At 28.2% G+C, this 27,213-nt stretch overlaps 2 protein-coding genes across 3 annotated transcripts; both read right to left on the bottom strand.

The window, feature by feature from the left end:
* Positions 1-4,768: 4,768 nt before the first annotated feature.
* Positions 4,769-13,348, bottom strand: LOC105253008 (pyruvate kinase-like). Its single transcript, XM_011260740.3, has 7 exons — positions 13,166-13,348; positions 8,194-8,538; positions 7,918-8,104; positions 6,951-7,472; positions 5,900-6,238; positions 5,543-5,699; positions 4,769-4,922 (listed from the first exon to the last, which is right to left on the bottom strand). The coding sequence occupies exons 2-7, from the start codon at positions 8,536-8,538 to the stop codon at positions 4,910-4,912; spliced, it is 1,563 nt and encodes a 520-aa protein (XP_011259042.1). The 5' UTR covers positions 13,166-13,348; the 3' UTR covers positions 4,769-4,909.
* A 3,573-nt stretch (positions 13,349-16,921) lies between these two features.
* Positions 16,922-26,446, bottom strand: LOC105253004 (pyruvate kinase-like). 2 transcript variants are annotated; one of them, XM_011260732.3, is made up of 8 exons: positions 26,221-26,446; positions 22,745-22,780; positions 19,815-20,159; positions 19,548-19,734; positions 18,540-19,061; positions 18,036-18,374; positions 17,764-17,920; positions 16,922-17,242 (listed from the first exon to the last, which is right to left on the bottom strand). In XM_011260732.3, the coding sequence occupies exons 2-8, from the start codon at positions 22,769-22,771 to the stop codon at positions 17,230-17,232; spliced, it is 1,590 nt and encodes a 529-aa protein (XP_011259034.1). In that variant the 5' UTR covers positions 22,772-22,780; positions 26,221-26,446; the 3' UTR covers positions 16,922-17,229. The 2 variants fall into 2 exon arrangements, with proteins under 2 accessions (XP_011259034.1, XP_011259035.1); XM_011260733.3 differs by lacking the exon at positions 22,745-22,780.
* Positions 26,447-27,213: the final 767 nt, after the last annotated feature.

Raw genomic sequence — 27,213 nt, forward strand, 5'->3', positions numbered from 1 at the left:
CTAGTTTGTTCTAGTTCATCTATTTTAAAGCAATGTCTAATCTGTCTTAAAGATCTATTTAAAAATTACAATCTATGTCTGCAATATCTATAAATTTGTCAAAATAAAATAAAAACTTGTTACTTACTAAACGAAACAGTCTAGTTAATATTTATATTTGAAGGTAATATCTATAACACACAAACAGAAGATACAAATTAAATTATTATTCCAAAATAATTAATAAATATAAAAAAATATTATTATAAACACTAAATATATTTGTATATGTGTACATATATGTATAATAAAGAGATTAATGGAATATTATAAATTTTGAAAAGACTTTAACTCTCTTCAATTCTATATGTAAAAGTTCTATAAAAATTATAATTTTTTAAAAATAAAAACTCTTACAAGATTATAGCTTTTATATAAAATTTTTGTCTCTGATTCTCTTTTAAATCGTCTGAATAAATAAATTAAATTGCGTGATTAATCATGTAATACAAATCCCTCGCACGCAATTAATACACACACAGACACAATTAATATACAAATGTTAAATTACTCATCCAAGGATTGTTTCATTGGCTGATGCTTTTCCTAAATCTTCTCTCATGTCAAATTGTCAAAGCCGCTTAATCTATACACACGACACTTTGAATTGCCAATCCCACACGTCAACATGTAACACTTTGAACTCTTGCACTTGGACGTATGGCATTTCCGAATTCCACCATTACAAAATATGTTTCATAGAATAGCACTTCGATTTGATGAAGTAATTTCGAGCAAGCATTAATCTCGAAGTGGAAGAAAGTAAAATCAATGGATGCAAATACGATTCATTATGATATAATAACGGTTCATAAATATTACGATATCGCAAAAATCATGATAAATTGTTTTATCCAGCTTGTCAAAGCATAACATATATATCTTTAAAATGTAGGAATAAAGGAGGTTGGACTATAGGAGGAGGAGGATAAACTGTATAAATTATAGCAATATATGGTACATGTAATAAGAGATAGAACGGAATTCTCTAAATTTCGTAACGAAATTGAAATATCTCACAAAGACATGATTAATCATTCGCAAAACATTGAAAACTCATCAATATGCCTAAATATTCTTATATACTTAAATTAAATGTACTTTAAATATGTTTAATACATATGATCATATATCATTTGCGATTCATGACAATACTTTTACAACATTTTCATGAATCGTTTGGGTGCTTAGCTTCCCCTTCAGGATAAATCTTTCAGGTACTAAGCCCTCCCATCAACGTCAAGGTGTACCTATTGAGAGAATTCATATATGTATAATATTCTGTGTGTGTGTGTGTGTGTGTGTGTGTGTGTGTGTGTGTGTGTGTGTGTGTGTGTGTGACTATAATATATAATTTTTAATTTATTTTATAATTGAGAGATTGTGCTGTTATCATTAACATTAATGAATAAATATATAAATTAAAATTAAAGAAAAATATTCATAGATTATAATATTCGAGAAAATATAATTAAATTTATGCCATCTGTTCATATAATAGATTTTAGTTGAATAAATTTCGACAAAAAAATTCGATAATTAAATTCATCAACATAATAGAATTTAATAATATATTATTTAAATTTATAATTTTAGCTTTAAAGCTATTAATTAATCGATTTTATTACAATAAAAAAAAAGTTCATTCGCAGTTAAAATTAAGAATATTACTTTAAATTTAGTTGGAAACTTTATGACTTAATATCTTTATATTATATGTACTTACTCTAATTTTAACCATGGAATATTCCAGCTTATATTTTCGTTGCTCAATAATTCATCGTCGTTTCTTTGAATCTATATGTCTATTTCCAAGCTCTTTATAAATATAGCACAGTGATTGTATGTTTGTGCGACATGTTTGAGCACATCATGTTTGCGCCCGTCATCATAATGTCCATAATATCATCTGTAAACATAAGTCTAACCAAGCAAAGAAAAAAAGTAGTTGTCCATATATAATCACATATAAAACTATGTAGATAATTATACATAAAATATTGTATATTGTATTTAATAACGTATTATTGGATTTATTATTTTCTTTGCATTTTTTTCGTATTTTTTTTCGGCACATAATGTTGTAACAGCCTAAACAAATGATAAAATATAATGCGTAACATTATAGAAAAGGTACAATTAATAAATTTTTTGTTATATAATTATTTTTTAAAATATAAGAATTATTTGTTTATCTCTGTATGTGTGTACGCACGTATGGTCAAAAATAATGATTAAATAAATATTCCTTTTAAAAGAGTATGTCAACACTCGAAAATTTCGAAGTATATTATTGTCTCTTTTCCGAGATGTTCTAATTGGCTGTTGCGCTTATGCATTGCGACTTCACTATTATTTACAATTATCAAATCATGTGAATTTTGACAATTTGTGAAAAAAATTAAAGAATAAAGTTAAAAAAAGTTAAGGAAAGAAAAGTGAAAAATATTCTCTCGTACTTACTTCGTGAATAAATGAAATGTGATTAATACACAATAATATTAATATAAAGAGAGAAAAAGAGAGAGAGAGAGAAAGAGAGAGAAACAAAGAGAAAAAGAGAAGAAGATAAATTATAATATTATAGAATTATTATTAAATATGATAAATTATTTTATTAGGATTATATTAATTATAGATTATATAGATTATATAGATTATAATATTATATATTTGTTATATATTATTAAACATAATAAATTATTTCATTTAATATATTATTTATATATGTAATTAATTTGTAATTATTTATTAATTAAGTATTATTAAGTATTATTAAGCATTATTTATAATTATGATGTTTTAACATAAAAGAGAGATAAAATTTTTTATCTAGAAATTATCTTAAAATAATATATAAAGATTATTTTATGTGTGTATTTTCATGACTTTTTTGAAATATATTTAATACTCCTGCTTCCTTTTTATATCTATGCAGATTAATCATCGATTATTCTTAAAACCTTTGGTTATTCCTTTAATAGCAGATTTGCAAAATCATATTGTGGATATGATTTTTTACTGACAAAAATATAAAATAACATTGAAATTAAATAATTTCTTTTTCTTATTTTTCAATAGTTATAATATAAATATTTAGAAAGAAATACAGGGGTAAAGAATACCTTTTGCATTGGTTTTTTTTTTAATGTAAGTGTTTATGTTTAAAGAAAAAAAATTAGTTGTCCATATATAATCACATATAAAACTATGTAGATAATTATACATAAAATATTGTATATTGTATTTAATAACATTAAAGAGGCCCATAGAGTCGCACTATTATATGTAATGTGTATCTAACTTTAATACATAATTATATATATTTAAATATATTTATATATACAATTAAATTAACTAATTATATATTATTCATACACACATACATATAAGAAAAAAAAAAAAAATATATATATATATAAATATATATATATTTTTTTTCTTTTCTTTCAAACTATTCATAGTAAATTACATTGAATGATGCGCGCTATACGCTTTATTATAATATTCTAATTAATTTAATAAATTGTTGTATTAAACTTGTATTAAACTTAATTTTCTATTTACCTGTACATTTAAGATAAGTAAATATAATTAATAATTATAATTATTTAAGCAATATTTTTTCATATACATATATATATTTTCATATATATTTTCATATATATATATATATATATATATATATATATATAATATATTTATTTATATATATTTTCATATATATATATATATATATATATATATATATAATATATATACATATAATGTTATTATTAATTGTTTCTACCATACATAGAACGCATAAGGAATAAAAAGATTCAAATGTGTACTTCAATAAATATTAATTATAAATTGATAAACAATATCAATTATTTTCAATCACAATTTTTTTATTATAAATTGATAAATGATTTACAATTGATATGAAATGTAAAAAAATAATTTTTTAGTTTGACCACTAAAATATTATGTTAATACATGCCACAAGTATTCTTAATTATATAAATAATATATATTTGATAATAATATACTAATAACATATGAACAATAAAATAAACTAATTCTTTCCTTAAAATAAAGCTTTGAAAATTATTGTGTTTTTAATATTATAATGCAAGATAAAATTATGTTGAATTATTAAAATTTTCATAATTAATATTAACATTACAAATATATATTTTAAAAAATTCACCAGTCTATGTGATTATTATCATCAGCACATGATTTACGACTGCTCATCCAGAAAATCATCAAAAAAATAAAATCTTCAAATTAAAAAAAATCATGTTTCCAAGTATCAAATATTTTATGTCTCACCAGTTTACCATGGTGTGTAATAATATATTGGAAAAATAATTTTTTAAATTTAAAAATTTTATATTTTGGTTACAAATATTGATTAAAGATACGAGGTATGTTCATATATTATACTCTCATATGTGATTGATATTACCATTTATATAATTAACATCCATCAATATTGCAAAATAAACGTCTTTATCTATTTCTGCATAAAAATTTTTACATAAAACGACGATTTAACACTCAACAAGTTGTTTTAAATTGATAATCTCCTAGTTATATTTTTCTTTTCATTATGATATACATCATTGTACCGCTTATATAATAGCATCTGTATATATCGTATGCATTTGTATTTTGTTTTTGAATGTGTTTGTGTTTTCTCAACAATAAGATAATACTGGGTTTATATTAATAAAATTAGTCTCGTATAACTGTATTTACTGATATAACTTGTGACAAGATAATACGCAATTATGTACATACATATTTTTGATTTTTCGCATTACATTTATATCTTCATAAGAGGATTATGTCTCCTATATCCCAGTTCAACAGTGCCAGTTTAGTCGACAGTTCTAAAAATAAAAGGAAAATCGATTAAAACAAATAATTAGTCATTTTATTTCCAAAAATATAAGTAAAAATATACTTAAATCTTAATAAATTAAATATTTAAGAAGGCAATATATTGAAACATAAACAATAATATTAGAATTATCTCGATTCTGATAATGAGATGTATATATTTATTTCAAAATTCAAAATATATTTAATTCAAAATGATATATATATATATATATATTACAAATATATATATATATATATATATATATATATATATATATTACAAATATATATATATATATATATATATATATATATTACAAATATATATATATATATATATATATATTACAAATTACTCAAAATTGCTCTAATGCATATAAAATATATTATAGCATATAATACAAAGACTTTGCATATAATTGTTTAAAATGCTTCAAATCATTTATCCGTGATGATTGTAATATATGAATTTATAATATTAGAGCTTGACAAATATATTTCGTATAATTATTATTCGCAACATAGACGTGACAAAAGAAAGAGTAAGAATCTCTCATGAAATATTCAAAAGAGATTTCCATAGAAATCGATGTCATTATAAATCGGACGTGCAAAATCTTCTACTTACACTACACGAAGCGTATTCGTGAAGCCCGAGCCCTCTTGCCAGCCTGTCAAAACTATTACCGAATCGCCAGTTCTTACGAAGCCACGTTTTTTTCCAAACTTAAATCCATATTGTACACGCGTGTCCACGTCCTTTATCCAATCGGCTAATGACGCTCCTGTATAATAGAATTTTATATAATATATATAATTACACACATAAAATTGTACTGCATTTAATAATGATAAATTTTTTCTTTCAAAATAAAATTATCCTTTCAATGTCATGCATATATAAGAGAGATATATAATTTTATTTTTTCCCATATAACATTATGGTAAATGACTGTTTAAAATTACTTCGTTATCAATATTATACCTTCATAGTACAATGGTAATATTCCGCGGTACAGATGCATTTGTCGAGCGACCTGAGAGAACCTGGTGACCGCGATAATGGGGCAGCGAGGTCTATACTTCGAGATCAGATGTGCGGATCGACCGGATGTTGTGATAACGATGATAGCACTAGCCAAACATTTAACAGATATTTCCACGGCGGCAATAGCAACAGCGTGGGCGGCGTCAATAGGCGGCACAACTTTGCTCAATAGATCGTGAAAGATCTGAGTTTGCCAAATCGCGGCTTCCGCTTCTTTACAAATGTTGGCCATTGTATGAACACACTCCAAAGGGTAGTCTCCCTTTGCGGTTTCACCTGAAAATGCAATTGCAAGTTTATAAACCTTCTTTTTTATATCTTTAAAAGTAGCTTTAAACAGAATGAAATAAAAAATAAAGAATGAAATATAACGAGAAAGAAATGTAAATAGCGTTATACAGGGTGGGGAAAAAGTATGGAAGCAAACAATTATTTCCGAAACTATTCATTTTTCGACAAAATGTCTTAGACATAATTTTTATGGTATGAAACGATGTATTATGTGGCATAGACGGCATGACCTTGAAATGACTCTTACGAGCTGCATACAAATAACGTAAAAAATTTCAAATGGAACTCGTCAGTTTTTGTTACAGATTCTTGTAGCTGATGTCGAAACGTTTACAAAACACTGCATATGAGCCCCATTCCCTTAAAAACACTTTCAGTTACGAAACAATTGTGATACAAACAATTTGTATGCACATTGACATTGCTTACTGATTTCGCATCATGACGTTCAGTTGCGTCCACTAATAACATGTAATTGTACCTGTTGTCATATGATACACTGTCTATGAGTATTCATAGAATTTTTTGGAAGATGAATAGTTTCGGAAATAATTGTTTGCTTCCATACTTTTTCCCCACCCTGTATATAATATTTCTAGAATATTTCTCTTATATATAATATCTGTAGACTATTTCTTTTTTCACTCTTTGTTTTGTCCCCTAAATTTTTGAATATCGATATATCAAAATAAATCACCTGATAGCATAACGCAGTCAGCACCGTCAAGAATAGCATTAGCAACATCCGATGTTTCAGCTCTTGTGGCACGTGGTTTTTTCACCATGGATTCCAGCATTTGCGTGGCACAAATCACCGGCTTCCCGACTTTGTTGCATCTGCTGATCATAGCCTTCTGAGCTAGAAACACCTTCTGCGGGGGTATTTCTACCCCTAGATCACCGCGCTCCACCATTATACCGTCAGACGCGTCGATAATCTCGTCGAGATTTGTCCTACCCTGTTCATTCTCAATCTTCGCTACAATCTTGATGCCTTTACCCTTCTCGCCGAGGATACTACGGATCTCGCTTATCGCGGCGGCATTTCGGGTGAAGGAGACGAATATCATATCGATTTCTTGATCGATACCGAACTGTAAATCAGATTTATCCTTCTCCGACACTGTAGGAAGATCCACCGCTACTCCTGGCAAATTTACTCCTTTACGGGAACCCAACATACCACCGTATTCAACGGTAGTCGAGATTAGATCGGGACCTAAGGAGCAAAAGGAATTATGCAAATATTCTTCATAATGTCTTAAATTGCAAATTAATATTTATTATATATTAAAAAAAATAGCATTTTAAAATTGTAGTTTGAAACTCAAAAAATCAATGCTACTTTATGCTTTAAAAATATTAAATAAAAAACACAAATATTTACTTCAAGTGATATAATAATTCTCAAAACTCTGTTGAAATGTATACTGTATTAATTTTTTTATTAGTATTTATTTAAATTTATAATCTTCCAAATTGTTAAAATATGTTAATTTGGAAGTAAATGATTTATGTTTAAATACAAACTATATATCTAATTATTTACTCTTTTACATTTGCGAAATATCATTGGTCGCTCATAGAACTAAAACTTTTAGATATTTTAAATTTTAAAAATACGCTATTTCTTTAAAAAAATTGCAATGATTTCTGAAACTTACTAATGTCAGAAACGATAAGGGAGATTAAGCCGTCATCCACAAATATGCGTGTTCCTATTTTTAATACCTTCGAGATGTTCTTGTAACTAATATAAACAACCTGTGCATTTCCTTTCTTCATGTATGCCTCGTCGGTTGACAGTTTAAAAGTCTGACCCTTGACCAATTCCACTTCGGCCGAGTCGCCCTATTGTGACAATAATAAGACTTTTAAAATATATTACCTTCATTTCTTTATTTTCATTTTTAAAATATATGTATGTATAATCAACGTACGCCTTCAAGAAGACCGGTACGAATTTCAGAACCCGTCGTATCGATGGCGATAGCAACGGGAATGTACATGCCAGCACGAGCAGTCAAATTTTTTTGCGCCTGACGAACATTAACGATGGTCTTTGCATGATATTCATGAGATCCATGAGAGAAGTTTAACCGAACGATATTCATTCCCGTCTCGATCATCTTCTCCAGCATTTCTACGGATCTGGATGCGGGACCGATCGTGCAGATGATACCAGATAAACGGATGAAGGACACTCGACTGTCGGTGTCCAAGGCGCACATGTGATCCAGTTGATTTTGAGCGCATAACGTCTGAGTATTCGGCTTGCAAGTCATCTACGGAAATTTGAAAAAAATCAGAAAAAGCTCGCAAATTGAGAAAGATAGATTAGACAATTAATTGATTAGGTTTTAATTAGACGATTTTGTATCTAAATACATAAGTATACGTTTTCCTACATAAATCGTACACAGATTGTGAGTAGATGTATAAGTGTATGAATTATAGAACGTACAATAAAATTTACGCATTAAAGTAAAAATAAATAATATATTAATAATTTATTTATAAGTTATTTATTTATTAATAATTTATTAATAATTCATTAAAAGATTAATATATACAATTATACTAACAATTTTAAAGTGTCAGTTACAAATTTCACATGAATAAACAAAATTTACTAAAAAATAGAACAAGTACATTTGGAAAATCCGCATTAATCCTTTAAAACAATTTTGTATATCACAGAGTTAATTTTTGATCATTCCCACGAATATACAAAATATATACTTCTTAAAAAATATATACTTTTTATTCTAAAGTACTATTGGACTGTACGAATATAAAATTGTATCGACATAGACATGTTTTATGGAGAAATAGAATAATTAAATATACTAAGTCACAAAAACGAAAAAAATCACATATCGAAGCCAATGTAATTTCAAATTAAATGCATCATACTTGCAGAAATATTGTACATATAAATGATTTTAATATTTTATGTATGTATCAGAAGGCATTCTTGCGCCGAGAAATCAAGTTCACATCAAGATTATATTGATTCCTCAATTAAGAATCACTGCAAGTCGCACTTTTTAGCGAAATTCTCGGCAAAAGAGGAAGACCGATCGCAATTGATGAGACGATATACCTGATCGATGATGATCGATGGTGATCCAAATCATTTTGGCAGGCTATGTAAAAAAAAGGGAAAGAATGAGATTAGTTTAACGATATGTTTGCGACAATAATGTTGCAAAAACGCCTAGTAATCATCGCGTACGAATGTGTACGATTATTCGATATCGCTAACCGGAAATATGTCGTTGACATCAACCGTAAATGCTGACGCAATGAGAATCTGATACATTTTCCGGACAATTTTAAAGGATGCCAATATATAAAAGAAACTCATGCGAATATGACTCTTTTGGTGCTGTTTGGAATCCAAAAAGATAAGATTATTCGCCAAATGGAAAAAATCTCATTTTTTCAAAAAAATAGAAAAACTGTTTAGAATTTATGTTTAAATCGGAGATAGATTTTTCTGGGAAATTGCATAGTGTAGATAAGTACCAATTATACCAATGATTCAATAAAGATATGTATTATCGCAGAATTTATTATACAGAACATATTACAGAGTTCAGAGAATGGCATTTAAAATAAATTTATGAAGAAGCATACTCTTATTATACCATTTTAAAATTGAAGAATTTTTCCAAAAATTATTTCTAATATTATTTCTATGATAATGATTATTTCTAATCATTTTAGATCGTTCAATGTTTTACACTTTACACATTAAAGTAAACAGATTAAACTTATTTAAGATATTTTAATATTTATTTTAAATTTTAATTAAACTAAATGATATTATACATATGTACTGAAACATTTGTTAAAATCATATATTTTAAGAGCATTTGTTTGCACTAGTAATTGCTGTCGTTATGATTGCAATAGTATTATGCAAAATACATTTCAAGAAATTGCATTCTAGCAAAATATTTTGTGTTTGTTCTACACTTTAACGTTTATCACATGCAAGAGTATTCAATCAATAGCTGACTTCTAATCTAATAGAATTCTTGAGCATTTCTAAGTATTATTCCGGATGTATAGCACAGGTATAAGTACATAATAATTAGATGCGCATATGTTCTTACGTCATTTGGAATAATTAATCAAATGATTTTTCGTATGAATTATTAATGTTAAAATAAATCTATTATTATATTTCACTCTGTTTGAGTTTTTGCAATGACAAACTCGAAAAAATGTGACGAATGTGTGTTTACTATAACTACAATATATTTTTATTCGATATTGCCGGAATTTCATAGTAATTACAAGATAAATTAATTCAGAATTAATTGATTAATTATTCTCTGTTTTCTGTGAAAAAAATAGTACTAAACAATTACATACTGGACTTTTATAAATCAATGTATTGCTAGTTATTGAAAATATTTGAAGAACTCTGGCAATACATTTTATAATATTTTACAATATTTACATGATTATCAGTTCATGATGATACATTTTTAATCTTGATTCTATTTATAAACATGCATGTGAGTACGTAAATCGAGTGCGTAAGTAATCAACTCTTACATGATACAACTTTTAATTTATTTCACTTTATATCTATCACTTATTAGTTGTTGGCTCTCAATAAAACTAAAGAAAATTTTTAATCATCATTTATGCAATTCAATTTTTCTCTTTTTTAAAAGTCACATATGATATAGATTAATATTATGTAATGGCTAATGGATTATATCTCTTTACAGAGTATTTGTATAACATAATCTGATAATATAAAAAATTTTGATAAAAAGATACTTTTAAAATTATATAAATGATAAGAAAATTGTAAATATACAGAGAAAGAGGGGAAGAGAGAGAGAGAGAGAGAGAGAGAGAGAGAGAGAGAGAGAGAGAGAGAGAGAGAAACATTTTAATCTTTAAAGTGCATCAGAATATTTTAATTTTAAATAAAGTGAACTTTTCATTTAGTAACTTGTGCTCTATTTACACATGTATACTATAATCTCTGAAGATTACTATAATCTCAATATTGATAATAGAAAATAAAATTGATAATATTCTATAAGTATGTGTATATAACACAAAGAAACAGCATATTATGGAGCTATATATACATATATATATATATATATATATATACATATATATATATATATACATATATATATATATATATATATATATATTACTTTAAACAAAGAAAAAAAATACACGTCAAAATATCATTCAATATATCCCCGAAAATTTGAAGATCTTGAATTTTTGTGAGTCACTTGTTGAAAATCCTGTTTCAAAAGATAGAGAGCAGAAAATTACTATTGATAAGAAAAAGTTGAAAGTATCCCTTAGCAATCAGATCTTTTAAAAATATCATTTTTCTTCGAAATTCGCTCTTCGCTAATTTAAAAAATTTTTTTAAATTGTACAATTTTTCTTATAGCAAAACTTAAAGCATATTTAATACAGCCATAAATGATAAGATTGTATTTCGAAAACGTATTTTTTCAAAAATAAGTTAGAAAACTAAATATTATTCTATATATCAACATATACATTAAAATAAATTCAATGAAACTATTGAAAAATGATTAATTATTTTATCGACATCGAGCGACAAGTATTTTCCAAGTTTTATAAAAAATAGCATATTTCTATTATATAATCCAAAGAAAATATAAAAGTTAATTTGACGTCATATTATGGTCAAATTTACGTCATGTTTTGGTCAATTTGACGTCAATGTGATATCAATATGATATCAGATGGCATTACTTTAACCTTTAGAAGAACTTATGATATAATTAAATAAGAAGATAATTAAATGAAATAATTTAATAAGAAGATAATTAAATGATATAATTTAATAAGAAGACAATTAAATTTTAAAACAAGCATAAGTAAAAGCATGAATAACAATAAAATTGTTTAAAAATTAATATATGTTTAACATATGTAAATTTATTTGCACTGAATCGTGACCCGTATATTAAACTATTACTTTAATTCACAACAAGGGATACTTTTATAATGCATATATGTGTGTTCTGTTGCACGTAATTATAAATAAAATTATATTATGGCCTATTAAAATTATATTACTGTCAATGTCACTTCATTTTCACGATTATATAAACGTATCAATTTATGTTCATTACACTGATAACAAATTCTTATCTAATCTTGGATATCTCATCGAAAATACTATTCTTTGTTCGACTAGTTTTATGTTTAATAGATGAAAATAAATTATTTTTTCTCATAAAAATAAATTATTTTTTGTAATATACACTATTACTAATATAATATTGCTATAATAAATAAATATATAATAAGAAAATTTTAATATACATATAATAAATTATTTGTTGATATCTTATGTCTATTTATGTGAAGTTGTAAAGAAAAAACTGTTGTCATGAATGATGAGTGCCATGAAGTGAATATAAATGAGGCGCGCTTATATATAGATATTTCTAGTTGATTTTTAAAAAATGAGTTTCCTCAAAATATAGTCTTATCATATATGATTGAATAGTGTTAAATATGCTTAAGTTTTGCTATAAGAGAAATTTAAAAATTTTTTTAAAAACAGCGAAAAAAAAGGAGATTTAAAAAATATGACATTTGCGAAACATCTGATTATATTATTTTAAAGTACTGTTAAAAATCACAAAGCTTTTTTTATATCTTTTACCGTTTCGATGGTATTCGTTTAGAAATATAAAAAACAATTTTTTTTAAAGAGTGTTTCACTCTCTTAACAGGTACGTATAAGAAAATACGCATCTCTTATTTTGATCTATACTACGATGTATGATTATCAAAATCACCTTCTCACAAGGAAAGGAATACTTCCGATCCTTTCCTTGTGAGAAAAAATTATAAGAATGAATAAATAATTACCTTTATTTTATTTGCCTAGTAAAACAAGAAAAATTAACAGCGATTCCGTGAAACCAACAGCATTAGCAGGCGACTGACAACGAAGCAAACTCTCTGACGATCTGTGATAAACTGGTATTTTGAGGGCATGGAAGGTCATCAGTCCATAATGATTCTGATCATGCGTGCTGGCAAAAAGACTTACAAATGTATAAAACTCGTTTTCAGATTTATTACACCGACAGATATAACAAGCGGTTACTTTGCGCGTCTTTATCATCGTAATTAATGAATTTTATTAGCTTGCGCGATAAACGAAAATGATTTGACAATATTAGATAAATGTCCGAAATCGTATTTTTTACGGTTATATTGTGTTTTTTAATTAATTTTCGATTATATTATTAGACCACTAGAAAATAACACGTAAGAACGCGTGCCAATCGCGTTCATTGAACTAATTCGTATATGACACACACACACAGTTAATCGAATTTGTTCCATTATACATATATTTGCGTATGCAAATCAGCATTTTCAATTTGACTCATTGATCAAACAACTTTAATAATGTCATCAACAATACTCACAATCAAATCATATTATCCTTCTCTTCCTCAAGAATCAAAATCACATTCAAATTATTTGTATATTAATTTATTATTATTTATTATTTATAGTAATAAATAAATAAATATATATATATATATATATGTATATATATATATATATATGTATATATATATTAATATAATTATATATAATTATATATATAATTAATATAATAAATTAATTTTTGCAAAATATTTAGAAACCGAATTATTTCTTTTATATCATTCTCAAAATAAACGATCCACACACATAAATTTTAGAATAAATAATTCTAATAAGATTTTAAAACTCTCAATCTTAACTTAATATTCTTAGAGTTAGTAGTCTTAAATGATTAAGTTAATAGTCTTAAATAATCATCATTAATTTTTTCTCAGATAAACAAAATAATAAAATTCAAATAATAAAATAATTAATATTCAATTTAATATTCTTTTTTCCTTTAGAGTTCATTATTGTGTAAAAATATTAAATTGTCACTATCCGACCTAAATTATGGTCATTTTCTTAATATTTCTTTGTATTATTGATTTTTATATCAGCTGCTTTTTTTAAAAAAATATTCTTCTGAAAACTATCATATATTCTAAAATCTAAATGAAAATTATCATTTCATGCAAGGAGAGATGAGTATTGAAATTTTTGCAGAAATTCTGGAATTTCACATTATATTCATAGTTATATATGTATATCGATAATTATCCGGATTTCTTTGTGGTACTCGGAACTACTCATTAAGCGAAATTCCAACACTTTTTTGAAGTTGTATATTATATTATTGTGTTAAAAGAGGAATAAAGTGTGCTGTTTAAATAGATATTGTAAAAATGATTGCCTGTAAAGCGAAAGATTTCGGATTTGATTTCCAATTCAGTTACTTACATAATTTTCTAATCAATAAATATCATTCATAATGATTATTGGATTGAGAAATATGACCAAATTAGAGATATATTTCAGCTACAAAGCAAAGTACATTTGCAAAAGTTTACTTACTCTTTCGTCTGATTGTCAGTAAAAGGTTGCCAGCTAAGAAGATCAGAGTTCTAATAAGACCCGGGTATTTTTCCTCTGTTCGAGATATTGTCTCACAATACATCAATACAATATACACAATTATTATTGTGACGTAGCGCTAGTTCATATTATATTATTGTATGCATTTAAACTCGATATACTTCGTGCAAAAAAATAAAATTATATTTTTAAAAAGTTCAATTGAATCACAATAATTCCTGCGATTTTAACTTTTGAGCAAATCATATTCAAATTGAAAAAATGTTATATATTATGTGTATTTCACACAAGAAAAAAATATTTAATAAACAAACCTTATAGATCTTCTAAATTGCAATAATTCATACACACACATTTCTATTTATCGTACAATTATTTATAATGTTTGATATTAATTTTCACACGAATTGATGCATCTCATAAAGGATTAAAATCCTTGCAACCAAAAAGAACGTAACCGTTGCGCAAAAATACGGATAATAGGAATGTACGATGCTTTGATCCTCATATCAAATCATCCTCATGCTTTGAACTTCCTAAAAATCTTAATCCAATGACAATTAATATCATATATTAGCTATTTTATTTGAACTTTTTAAGGAGCAATATTATTATTTATTTGAACTGAGATTTTTCGGAAAAAGAATTCAATTTTATTTGTTATTTGAAATCGCGAATTTGTTACCGCAATTAAATTTAATAATATATATTATTAAAACTTATAACTGAAAATCAATCAATTTTTCTAATTGCAATCGAAAATTTATTACTAATAATTAAATAATTAATTAAATTTATAAGTTTTAAAAATTAATTATATCTCTCTGTTATGCTAATTTTTTTTAACGTGTCATAAGATATTTCAATTTCAGACGTCTTCCTTACTTGACGATTCTTCGTAGAGTATTGAAAATTTCAGTTTAAATCTATACTTTCTATTTTTAGTCTTTTTATAAATAGAAACAGTAATTGTATGTTACTTGTCTTTCTGCAATGTATACGACACGCTGTGTGTTTTGCATCGTCATATAATAAATAATGTTGACGATACACTATTAAACTACTATAATAAATAATGTTGATGATATACTATTAAATTACTATTATTGATACCGCCTGTTTGCGTAGATACGATAGAGAAATGATATCATATTAAATTTATTTTCCCTGCATTTTTCTTTACCAATATTATAAAAATCTAAACAAATAATAAATAAAAAGTAATGTATAATATTAAAAAAATTCGTAATTAATGTATTATTGCTATACTATTACTACACGCCCCCCCACACACACGCGCACACACGCACACACACACACATATATAATGTATACTTATATAGCTATTTCTTGAGATATAAGAATTGGATTTTATATATGAGCATAATTCAAGATAATGATCAAACAAGTATTCGATGATTGTTAATAAGTTTCGCTGACACAATTAGCTTTGTTCTGTATTTTTATCACATTTTAAATATAATTATAAATTTGAATATTAGTTAAACAATATTTTTTCATATATATCTAATATTGTTATTGTTTTATATGTTATATGTATCTAATATTGTAATTATTTTTATTATGCAAGTATATAAAATAATAATCTTTTAATTTAGCCATTAAAATGTCATATTAATGCATGCTAAGTATTGTCAATTATTAAAAGTTATGATTTCTAGTAGTATCATATAATGCAAAATAAAATTATGGAACTATTAAAATTTTCAAAGATAATATTAGTATTACAAATATATGTTTATACTCATCAGTTTACCCAATTATTATCATCAGTATTGATAATACCTGAAGAATACTTGGAGGATGTTGTCCATCCACCAGAAAATATTTTATACTTGAATACGTATTTTAAATTTAAAAGATTTTACCCACAATCTTTTAGATAAAGACATAGGGTCTGTTTTTTATTCCTGCACTGCTGCACTAGTGCAATAAGTTAGAAAGAGACAAACATACTTTCTTTCACTCTAACTAATTGCACTAGTGCAGCAGTGCAGGAATAAAAAACAAACCTATAATGTATTCAAATGTTAACTTGTATGATTTAAACTTTCAATTGACATTCATTACTGTAAAATAAATGTCTTTATTTATTTATACAGGAACACACAAAGTTGTAACACTCGACAAGCTGTTTTAATTTAATAATCCAAAGTTATTTGTCTTTATATCATGTCTTTAGATCATTGTTTCACTTACATAATATCTGTATACATCTTATGTATGCAACTTTTATTTCTCTATATGCATTTGTATATTACTCAATAATAAAATAATACTGGGTTTATGCTAATAAAATTAGTCTCATATAACTGTATTTACTGGAACTCGTGACAATATGATATAATTATGTATATATGTTCGCGGTAATCTTTAGTATTACATCTACATCTTCATAAAGACCGTGTTTCCTATGCCAGTCCAATAGTGCGAGTTTAATCGACATTCCTAAAAATAGAAGGAAAATTGATTAATATCAATAATTAATTGCTAAAAATATCATCGTAATTAATATTAGAAGGGATATTAAGCAGGAATAACTATACTTGAATCTTGGTTTTGCAAACTAAGTATTTAAGAAGACAATACTGAAACATAGATAATATTAGAATCTTTTCTCTAATCTTAATCCGAAATTCTTTTGAATAAATAAATTCAAATATAATAAATCAAAAGTATATGTTTTATATATATAATTTTTTTATTGTGTATAAAACATATTTATGTTAAGCTTAAACGTTTAGCTTAAATGGAAACTTTGCATTAATACATTTTTGCATGATCTGCAGTGTTAATTTGATAAATATATTTTGTATATTACTCTATTTGGAACAAAACAAAGATAATAAAAAGAAAGGCGCTAAGATAAGGGTCTCTCATGCAACATTCAAAAGAGATCTTGGTAGGAATCGGTGTCACTGTAAACAGTGCATGCAGGCTCTTCTCTAATTAATTCTCGTTCTACGTACACGATACGAAGCGTATTCGTGAAGCCTGAGCCCTGTCGCCATCCCGTCACGACTACTACAGAATCGCCAGTTTTTATGAAACCACGACTTTTGCCAAAGTTCAATCCAAATTGTACACGTACATCCACATCTTTCACCCAATCGGCCAATGGCGTTTCTGTATAACAGAAATTCATATAATGTATTCACACATAAAGTACTATATTTTCTAATAACAATAAAATAAATCACAATTCTATTTTTCTCTATAAGATTAAGTATTGATATTATACCTTCATAGTACAATGGTAATATTCCGCGATACAAATGCGCTTGTCGAGCAACCTGATGGAATCTAGTAACTGCAATAATGGGACAGCGAGGTCTATACTTCGCAATCAGATGTGCGGATCGACCAGATGTTGTGATAACGATGATGGCACTAGCCAAACATTTAACGGATGCTTCCACGGAGGCAATAGCGACAGCATGAGTAGCGTCAATAGGCGGCAAAGCTTTGCTCGACAGATCATGAAAGATTTGAGTTTGCCAAATAGCAGCCTCGGCTTCTTTACAAATGTTGGCCATAGTATGAACACATTCCAAGGGATAATCTCCTTTTGCGGTTTCACCTAAAAGCAATTACAAGTTTATAAGCCATCTTTTTATATCTTTAAAAGTATTACGTAGATAAAGAATGAAATGTAATGAGAAAGAGATAACATTAGGATATTTCTCTTTTCATTCTTTGTTTCGTTCCCTAAATTTTTGAATATCGATGTATCAAAATGAATTACCTGATAGCATTACGCAGTCAGCACCGTCGAGAATAGCATTAGCAACATCCGACGTTTCGGCTCTTGTGGCGCGTGGCTTTTTCACCATGGATTCCAGCATCTGCGTGGCGCAAATCACCGGCTTTCCGACTTTGTTACATCTGCTGATCATAGACTTCTGCGCTAGAAACACTTTCTGCGGAGGTATTTCTATTCCAAGATCACCACGCGCCACCATTATACCGTCAGACGCATCGATAATTTCATCCAAATTTGTCATACCCTGTTGATTCTCAATCTTCGATATGATTTTGATATTTTTGCCCTTCTCGCCAAGAATGCCACGGATTTCGGTTAAGGCGGCGGCGTTTCGAATGAAAGAGGCAAATATCATGTCAACTTCCTGTTCGACACCGAACTGAAGATCGGATTTATCTTTTTCTGACACTGCCGGTAGATCCACCGGAACTCCTGGCAAATTCACACCTTTGCGGGAACCTAACATACCGCCGTTTTCAACGGTGGTCGAGATTAAATTAGGACCTAAGAAACAAAAGATATTACGTGAGCAATCTTTCTAATATTTCTTAAGATTGCATTAATATTTATTAGCAATACATTATATAAAAATAGAGCACATCAAAATTGTAGCTTTAAACTAAAAAAAAATAAACGTATTTTTTTATGTATTTACAAATATATAAATAAATAGCATTCGAATATTACATTCTGCGACATAATTATAATTTCAAAATTTTATATTGTATTATATATTGTATTATTTTGTATTAATTTTTATATTTGCATTCATAGATTCTAAATTTGTTCAAACATATTGTTTCCAAAACCAATATCGCGCATATTTAAATGCAAAATATTTAACATTCATGTCGCAAAATCATTTTCTCTATATTACAATTTTTATGTATAATGAAATTAAATATTTAATTATTAAATTAAATTATATATTTAAAACATTATTTTCCCGAAAAAAGATAAAATTGTATGATAATAATTTTTGAAACTTACTAACGGCAGAGACGATAAGAGAGATCAAGCCATCATCAACGTACACGCGATTTCCTGTTTTCAATACCTTCGAAATATTTTCGTAATCGACGTAAACAACTTGTGCGTTTCCCTTCTCCAAGTACGCCTTGTCGGTGGACAGTTTAAAAGTTTGACCCTTAACTAATTCCACTTCAGCCGAGCCGCCCTATCGAGTTTTAAATTGAAAATATTTTCGTTACTTAAATTTCTCTTTTAATATATGTACATATAAACATAGTCACGTACGCCTTCAAGGAGACCGGTACGAATTTCGGGACCCTTCGTATCAAGAGCGACGGCGACGGGGATGTTGATGCCAGCACGGGCAGTCAGATTCTTTTGCGCTTGGCGAACATTAGCGATGGTCTCGGCATGATATTCGTGGGATCCATGAGAGAAGTTCAATCGGGCGATATTCATTCCCGTCTCGATCATCTTCTCCAAGGTCTCCACGGATCGGGATGCGGGACCAATCGTGCAGATAATACCGGATAAACGGACGAAGGACACTCGACTGTCGATGTCCAGGGCGCACATATGATCCAGTTGACTTTGAGCGTATAACGCTTGAGTATTTGGCTTGCCGGCCATCTGCGGAAATTTTAGAAAATCAGAAAAAGTTCTCAAATTGAAAAAGATAGATTACAAAATTAATCTGTTAGGCTTTAATTACAAGGCTTTTCTAGACACATACTAACAAGTATGCGTATCCATATAAGTATTAGATTGTGAATAAATGTGCAACTGAACTAAAGAATGCAAATTAAATTTATATTCACATGTTAAAAATAAAAAGAAACAACATATATTAATAATTTTAACTTATCAATTATATAAATTTCATGCATAAAAAAATTCACTGTCAAAAACACAACATTTGGAAAGAGAGGCAAATTTTTTAAAACTTTCTTGCGTTCATCGCGTTAACATTATTAATTATTCCATCCCATAAATCGGATATACACAGTGAAAATATATTTCTTATTACGTAGTACTGTGTCTACGCGAAGATAGAACTGCATCGACAAGAATAGAAGCGTTTCGTAGGATGTAATAATTGAATGTACAGTAAGATACTTTGTGCAAGAGTTACACAATATTCGTATTTTATTTTAAATATAAACGTTTATAATATTCTTTGATTTGTTCATATGATGAGATTTGTTCATATTTCATAATTAGGAATTTAATAGTAAATCCATAAACTTTAAATTTTTTAAGCTCAAATTAAAAGATTTGTATGTAAGAAAAGCTTCACAAATATTTGTATCTTTACCAGTGTTTCTTTCATTATTTCGTGATTATATATATCTTTCGTTCTTGACACGGATCTTAGAGAAAATTCAAAGAATATATTCGATGTTTAAAATGCAAATTGTAATTACGCGATATGATAATAATTATTTTTCGTACGTCTATCAGTGCTAGAATATGTGTCTTAAATATATGATAACTGTTACATCAAGATTTAATTTCTGTGAAGTCTAACAATATAAGCTTCTCGCTATCGCATATAAGATAAAAGGCGAATAATTTGACTGACATAACAAAGAATAGCATATATTATGTTACATTATAAATGTCTCATCATCATCATCTCTATCATACAGAGATGCAAAGTTGCTAAATTGTCTCAAGAAACTCGAAGTATCTACGGAAAGTTAAAAAGAAACATGTTAAAAACGACAAATTTATCATGATATATACATATATACACTTCTATTTGCTTATTTCTTTATCGTATATATCCCGAGGAGACGCTTATTATTAGCAAGGTAACATAATTCTACACCGCGTTTGCTATGGTCGAAACATTTTTAATATCACACAAATGTGCACTTGAATGTGCGAAGTGTTGCATTGTAAACGACATTAATTACGATTGCAACACACAAAACTGACTCATATAACGTCGTCGTAATAACGTTACAATCAAATCTTACGTGTGTCACAAAAAATATCATGCAAGTAAATATTTCAATTATTTAACACATCATGAGATTATAATATTAGTATCACTGTAATGTATTTAACAAAACGATAAGGGAAATGCAAATAATAATATTATATTGCGAAAATAATAATTAAGCAAAAAGCATTATAAAAAAATAAAAAATATTATAAAACAGAATTGATTATTTATGCCTATAACACATTAGTATTTCTATCAATAAAAACACATTTTCTACGTCTACGTGAAAATAAAAACAATCTATATTTTTCACACCGAAATGCAAACTATTAAGCATCTATAAGCAAGAAATTCTTTTTAAAGAAAATGTATCTGTAAATCTATCGAGGTAAATCTTTGTCGCAGGAATAAAGCAAACGTGCCTCGTACAATCGCGAATCTTACCTTTTCTATATAAAGACACGGATATTTTAAGAGCTTCTTCGCGCAGTTAAACGATCTTTTAATGATAATCTGAAGAAACTGATAATATTGCGGCAGAAGAAAGGAAGATCATTTTTCAACACAAAACTGAAGATTATCGCGCACAAAACATCGCAAACAAGGAAAATTCATAACACAACACTTCCGCGCTTCGAATACATGCGTATTCATATCTTATACTAGAGCGAAAAAAAATTAATTTAGAGATCAATGTCGCCGATTAATTTCCGCGCGTGAAATTATTATGCTTAGCGCGCGTTTTTACATTTCTCTTCCGTCAAAGATCTAAATCACAACAATGATGAATAGACATAATGTAGATCTCACGACTTGCGTGCGCATTTCTTTTTTTTATATTATTCTACCTATATTATTATATATTATACTTCTATATTTTATATTATCTCTATCATTATTTTTTTTATATTATTTATTTTACAGTTTTATATTATTTATCTTGCATTTTTTGTAGCAAGGAAAGAATTTTCAAAACGCGAACGGATTTGCTAATCTGTACATACATAGCGTGTGTGCATGCGCAAATGAAAAATAAAAATTAAAGCAACGATAAAAACAAAAAAAAAAACGCATCGAGACCGTTGCAATTTCGATGAATTAAATGCATCGCGTCGGTGAAAAATGCATGTACGATTGTCGCCATCGTGTTTCCAACATTACATATATTTTTATCATCGAAATTACATTGGTCTCTCAATTAAGAGAATCATTGCAAATCACACTCTTGAGGAGAGAGATCAGTCGGGAGGGGACCGATGTATACCTGATCGTCGACGGTGATCCAGACCATTTTGGCGGGCTGCGTAAAGAGAAAACGGGAAAAGGAGATTAGTGACGATGCACTTGTAACGACGACGTCGCGAAAACTCCACCCGACTGTGATGATCGCGCGCGAATGTGACTGTCCGGCGTCGCCGACGAGGCGCGACGAGGTGCGTGGCATCGTCGACGACGACCGGATGATACGCTGACGGAGTGGGAAGCCGAGGATGCGACGCATCGGGCAATCGGCGACGGTGCCAGTGCACACGAGAAGCTCGCGCGAACATCGATCTTTCGGGATCGCTGTCCGGGATCCGAAAATAGGATCATCCGGGATGGAGAGGATCGCGTCTTTTCGAAATAATGCCCCGCGAAAGAAGAGATCGATCAGGGAAGTGGCGTGAAATTGTTTCGATTTTGTCTGGAAATTTATTTGTATTCAAGATGAATCTCTCTGGAAAGGTACGTACGATGGAAATAAATACCCCAAATATGTCGGTGGAGTTTCAATAAAGACGTGGATTGTCGCAAAATTTGTTATACAAAATGTGATACACATGAAAATATATATGCAGAGAATGAAATTCCAAAAAATTTGCTCTCAACCTGGTCAATTCTATATCAATTAAAGAGCTTCAAAAATAATATTTTCTAACAATTTCTTCTAGATTGTTTTAAGCTTGTCTCATTGTTATGCAGCAAATATTTAATTTATTTGAGATAACATTATAATTAAACTAAAAGGGGAATTATGAGATAATGCGATTATCAAAATCATGTGCTTCAAAGTGGCCGAAAAAAATTCTAAAGCATCTTCTATTTGTGTTTCACAAATATTTATCGCATATGTATATATAAGGATGATTTTTGGCAAGAAATACCCTGATGCACATAAGCTTGATAATTAACTCTTTATTATAAGATAATAATTTCTAAACATTTTTAAGAATTATTATTACCTCCTTTTTCCTGGATGCATGACACATAAGTAGTTAGATAGACATAGTATTTGCATATGTTCTTACGTCATAGAAGTTAATTATTCAAATTACTGCAAAATGTTAAAATAAATCTACAATTATATTATTTTCTGCATACATAATATTTAAGTTTTTGTAAAAACTTATGTGAAAAACTCGAGAGAATCTAGAATGTCTACTATGACCGAAATTTCATAATAACAGAGGATGTTAGATTAATTAATTAGTTTTTGTCTATTTTTTCTGTGAGAAAGATGACATTAGGAAAATCTCTTCAGTCCCAATGTTTTGCATATTATTTAAAGTATTTTGAATAATTTGCGATATATTTTACAACATTTATACGACTAATAGTCGATGAATTCATTCTTCTCGACGAGTTCATCTTGATTCCATTCACTACAGAGCATGCGTGAATATGTGCCCACGCAAGTAATCAGCTGATAGCAGCGCAGTTTCGAGCTTAACCTTCTACGCATGATTTCATTCACTATGATCAAATAAAAATATATATCTATACATACTACGTTATCAATATTATGTCACGACGCGTGACATAATATATGCAGAAAAAAGGGCTTATAAGGCTTATATTTTTATAAAGTAATTCTTAAAAATAATGAGAGGTTAATTTTTTTCTACAAAAATCCTTGAGAAATATTTCGAATTCACATAGGGATTTATTTCTCTTGCATATATGGTCTATTTGCATCTATTTGCATCTATTTATTGGCCTCGATATTCGAATGTCGTTACTGTTCGCTGACAACGACTTAAGCATTGAAACTGGCAATGAACGAATTTCAATTGAAGTAATATATACTATCAGCTCAGAAAACAATAATGCTCAATAAATGAAAGGAAAATATGAGAAGAAAGGAAATTGAAGAGACTTATGAAAATGGATAAAAATAGACTCGTTCTTATCGGTCATTTTCTTTCGAGCAAATAGTATATTTTTTTCATTCTCTCTTTATCATTTATTTTTTAATTTAGATCGCGTTACACGGCTATAGTATCGCGCGATAAAATAATGGTCTCAAGGACATTAAAACAAGAATCGTATTCCCGACATGCTCGTTACGAGACCTTAGATTCCATAGAATCCTGAATTAATCTAGTATTACATTTGTCGTTATACGACAAATTTTTTTAAGTGTTGATTAGTATTTAATTTAGTGTTGATTTTTAAGTATTGACTAGCTATAAAATAGAAAATATCTAGAGACTTAAATTTCTATCCCGCAGCCAATCAATATGCTTAAAAAGTTTGTCGTACGACAAATGTGATAACAGTCTAGGCTAATATTACATTTATCGTATGACAAATTTTTTAAGCACATTGATTGGCTGCGGGATAAAAAATTACCAAAGATTAAAAAAATTATCGAATTAATAAATTGATAAAGAAAAAAATTATTATCCCACAGCCAATCAATGTGCTTAAAAAATTTGTCGTACGACAAATATGATAACAGTCTAGGCCGATATTACATTCGTCTTACGATAAATTTTTTAAGTATATTGATTAGTCGCGGGATTTTTTGAATCTTTAGAAACTTTTTATTCTGCAGCCAAGTAATACATTTAAAAAATTTGTCGTACGACAAATATAATATCGGCCTTATATGTTTATCGAGGAACAATTTCTTCGAAAAAACTGAGCAATGAAAAAATTTATTTACTTTTTTTTTCAGGAGAAAAATCAACTGGTTATGTCACATGATTTACTGAACATGTTTTATATGCATGAATTAAGATTATTTTTCTTTTACAAATAAAATTAAGAAATTTATTTATAATCGACTCTCGGAGCTCAACTATTTCAATTTATACCTGTCATCTATTAGCCTGTTGACTATCAATAAAACCGGAGAGAATTTGCAAGCGTTAACGCGTGATTCAATTTTTATCTTTCCTAAAAGTTACATGTGATGCAAATCAATATTATATAATGGTTAATGGCTATATCTTTGTAAAATATTTGTATAACATAATGTGATAAGGTAGACGAAGATAAAAGCCTTGATCAATATTCTTAAAGAGTTATATATATGACGAGAAAAAATTATAGGAATATATAATTATAGAGGAACATTATTTTTTTCAATCTTTAAAGTGCGTCACAAAAAACTATTATAATCCTAAATGAAATATTCTGAATTTTTTTATTTCCTAACTTGTGTTCCGCACCTACATTATAATCTGAAAATCAGATTGCTAAAGAGAAACGTCAACATTATCAATTAAATTTATATTAAAATCAATATTATTTCACGCACATGTAACAAAAGGACAGACATTGTGAAGCTATCCCTTCAGACGAACCTACGTGCCAAAATTACGTTGCTCGTCAATTCCCCCTCTGAAAATTCCGAGAGACCTTGAGCGACTCGCTCGTCGAAAATCCGGCCATTTCGGAATAAAGGGAGTCGCGTGAAGGAAAAAAATCAATACCGGCGAGGGCAGAGTTACACGAGGATTTATGAACGGTTACCTTTGTTTCGTTTGTCTGGTAAAAGCAAAAAGCTCAACGACGATTCCTTGAAGAAGTCAACAGCGATGGCAGACGGCTGACAACGAAGCAAACTTCCCGGCGATTTGCGATAGACTGACGTTCTGAGGACGCGGAAGGTCACCACTCCCTCTGATCATGCGTGCTGGGCATCAACTTCATCACCGGCTGTCGGCCGATTGTCGTCTCTACCTGCTGGCGGCTCGATAGAGAACATTCCTGCCGGCTGATCGATAAAAAATGTTCCAGTCGGGACCAGGGATTCGTCGCCGAAAGTCCCCATTTTGAAAGTCGACGTCAGCATTCACATCTGGCGCCAAATATAAAATGTGTAGTTGGAAAGCTATAAAAATATCCACAAATGTAAATGTATAATTTAGGAAATAATAATAAAAAAACCATAGTGATATTCATTTTATATTCAGGATTAAATATATCCACGCGCTTTTAATTCTAAATAATAATCGCGATTCCTTGACATTTTGCTCTAAGAGTTGAATAACAAGGGATAACATTTGTTAACATTAAAAACCTTGTGATATGTATACGTGGATTTTAAATTTTATTTAAATTCTTCGTAAGTTAAATAATAATTGAAAATGATGTAAATGATGATAAATATTGTGGTTGTGTCTAAAATATTTCGATTATTTTTTTACATTTATATTATAGTTTTAATTTATACGAATTTACGTTGTTTAAACTTAGATATTCTTAGATATAAAAGATCAATAACGGAAAGGGCAATCTCGATAAACTATGTTGATCAAAATCGTGATTTCTATTATATAAAGTATAATAATAATAGATAATATAGTGGATAAGAGAGAGTTACTGATATCATTTAAACCGATAACTACATTCCTTATTGATTATTTAGCCAATTTAAAATTGTAAGTAAGCAGTTGCAAATTTAATATGTCAATTTAAGAAGATTTCTCTCATTAATTGAGGAAGATGAATGTGGATATAAAG

This window comes from Camponotus floridanus, unplaced genomic scaffold, assembly GCF_003227725.1.
Source record: "Camponotus floridanus strain SB8 unplaced genomic scaffold, Cflo_v7.5 scaffold4, whole genome shotgun sequence".
Lineage (NCBI taxonomy): Eukaryota > Metazoa > Arthropoda > Insecta > Hymenoptera > Formicidae > Camponotus > Camponotus floridanus.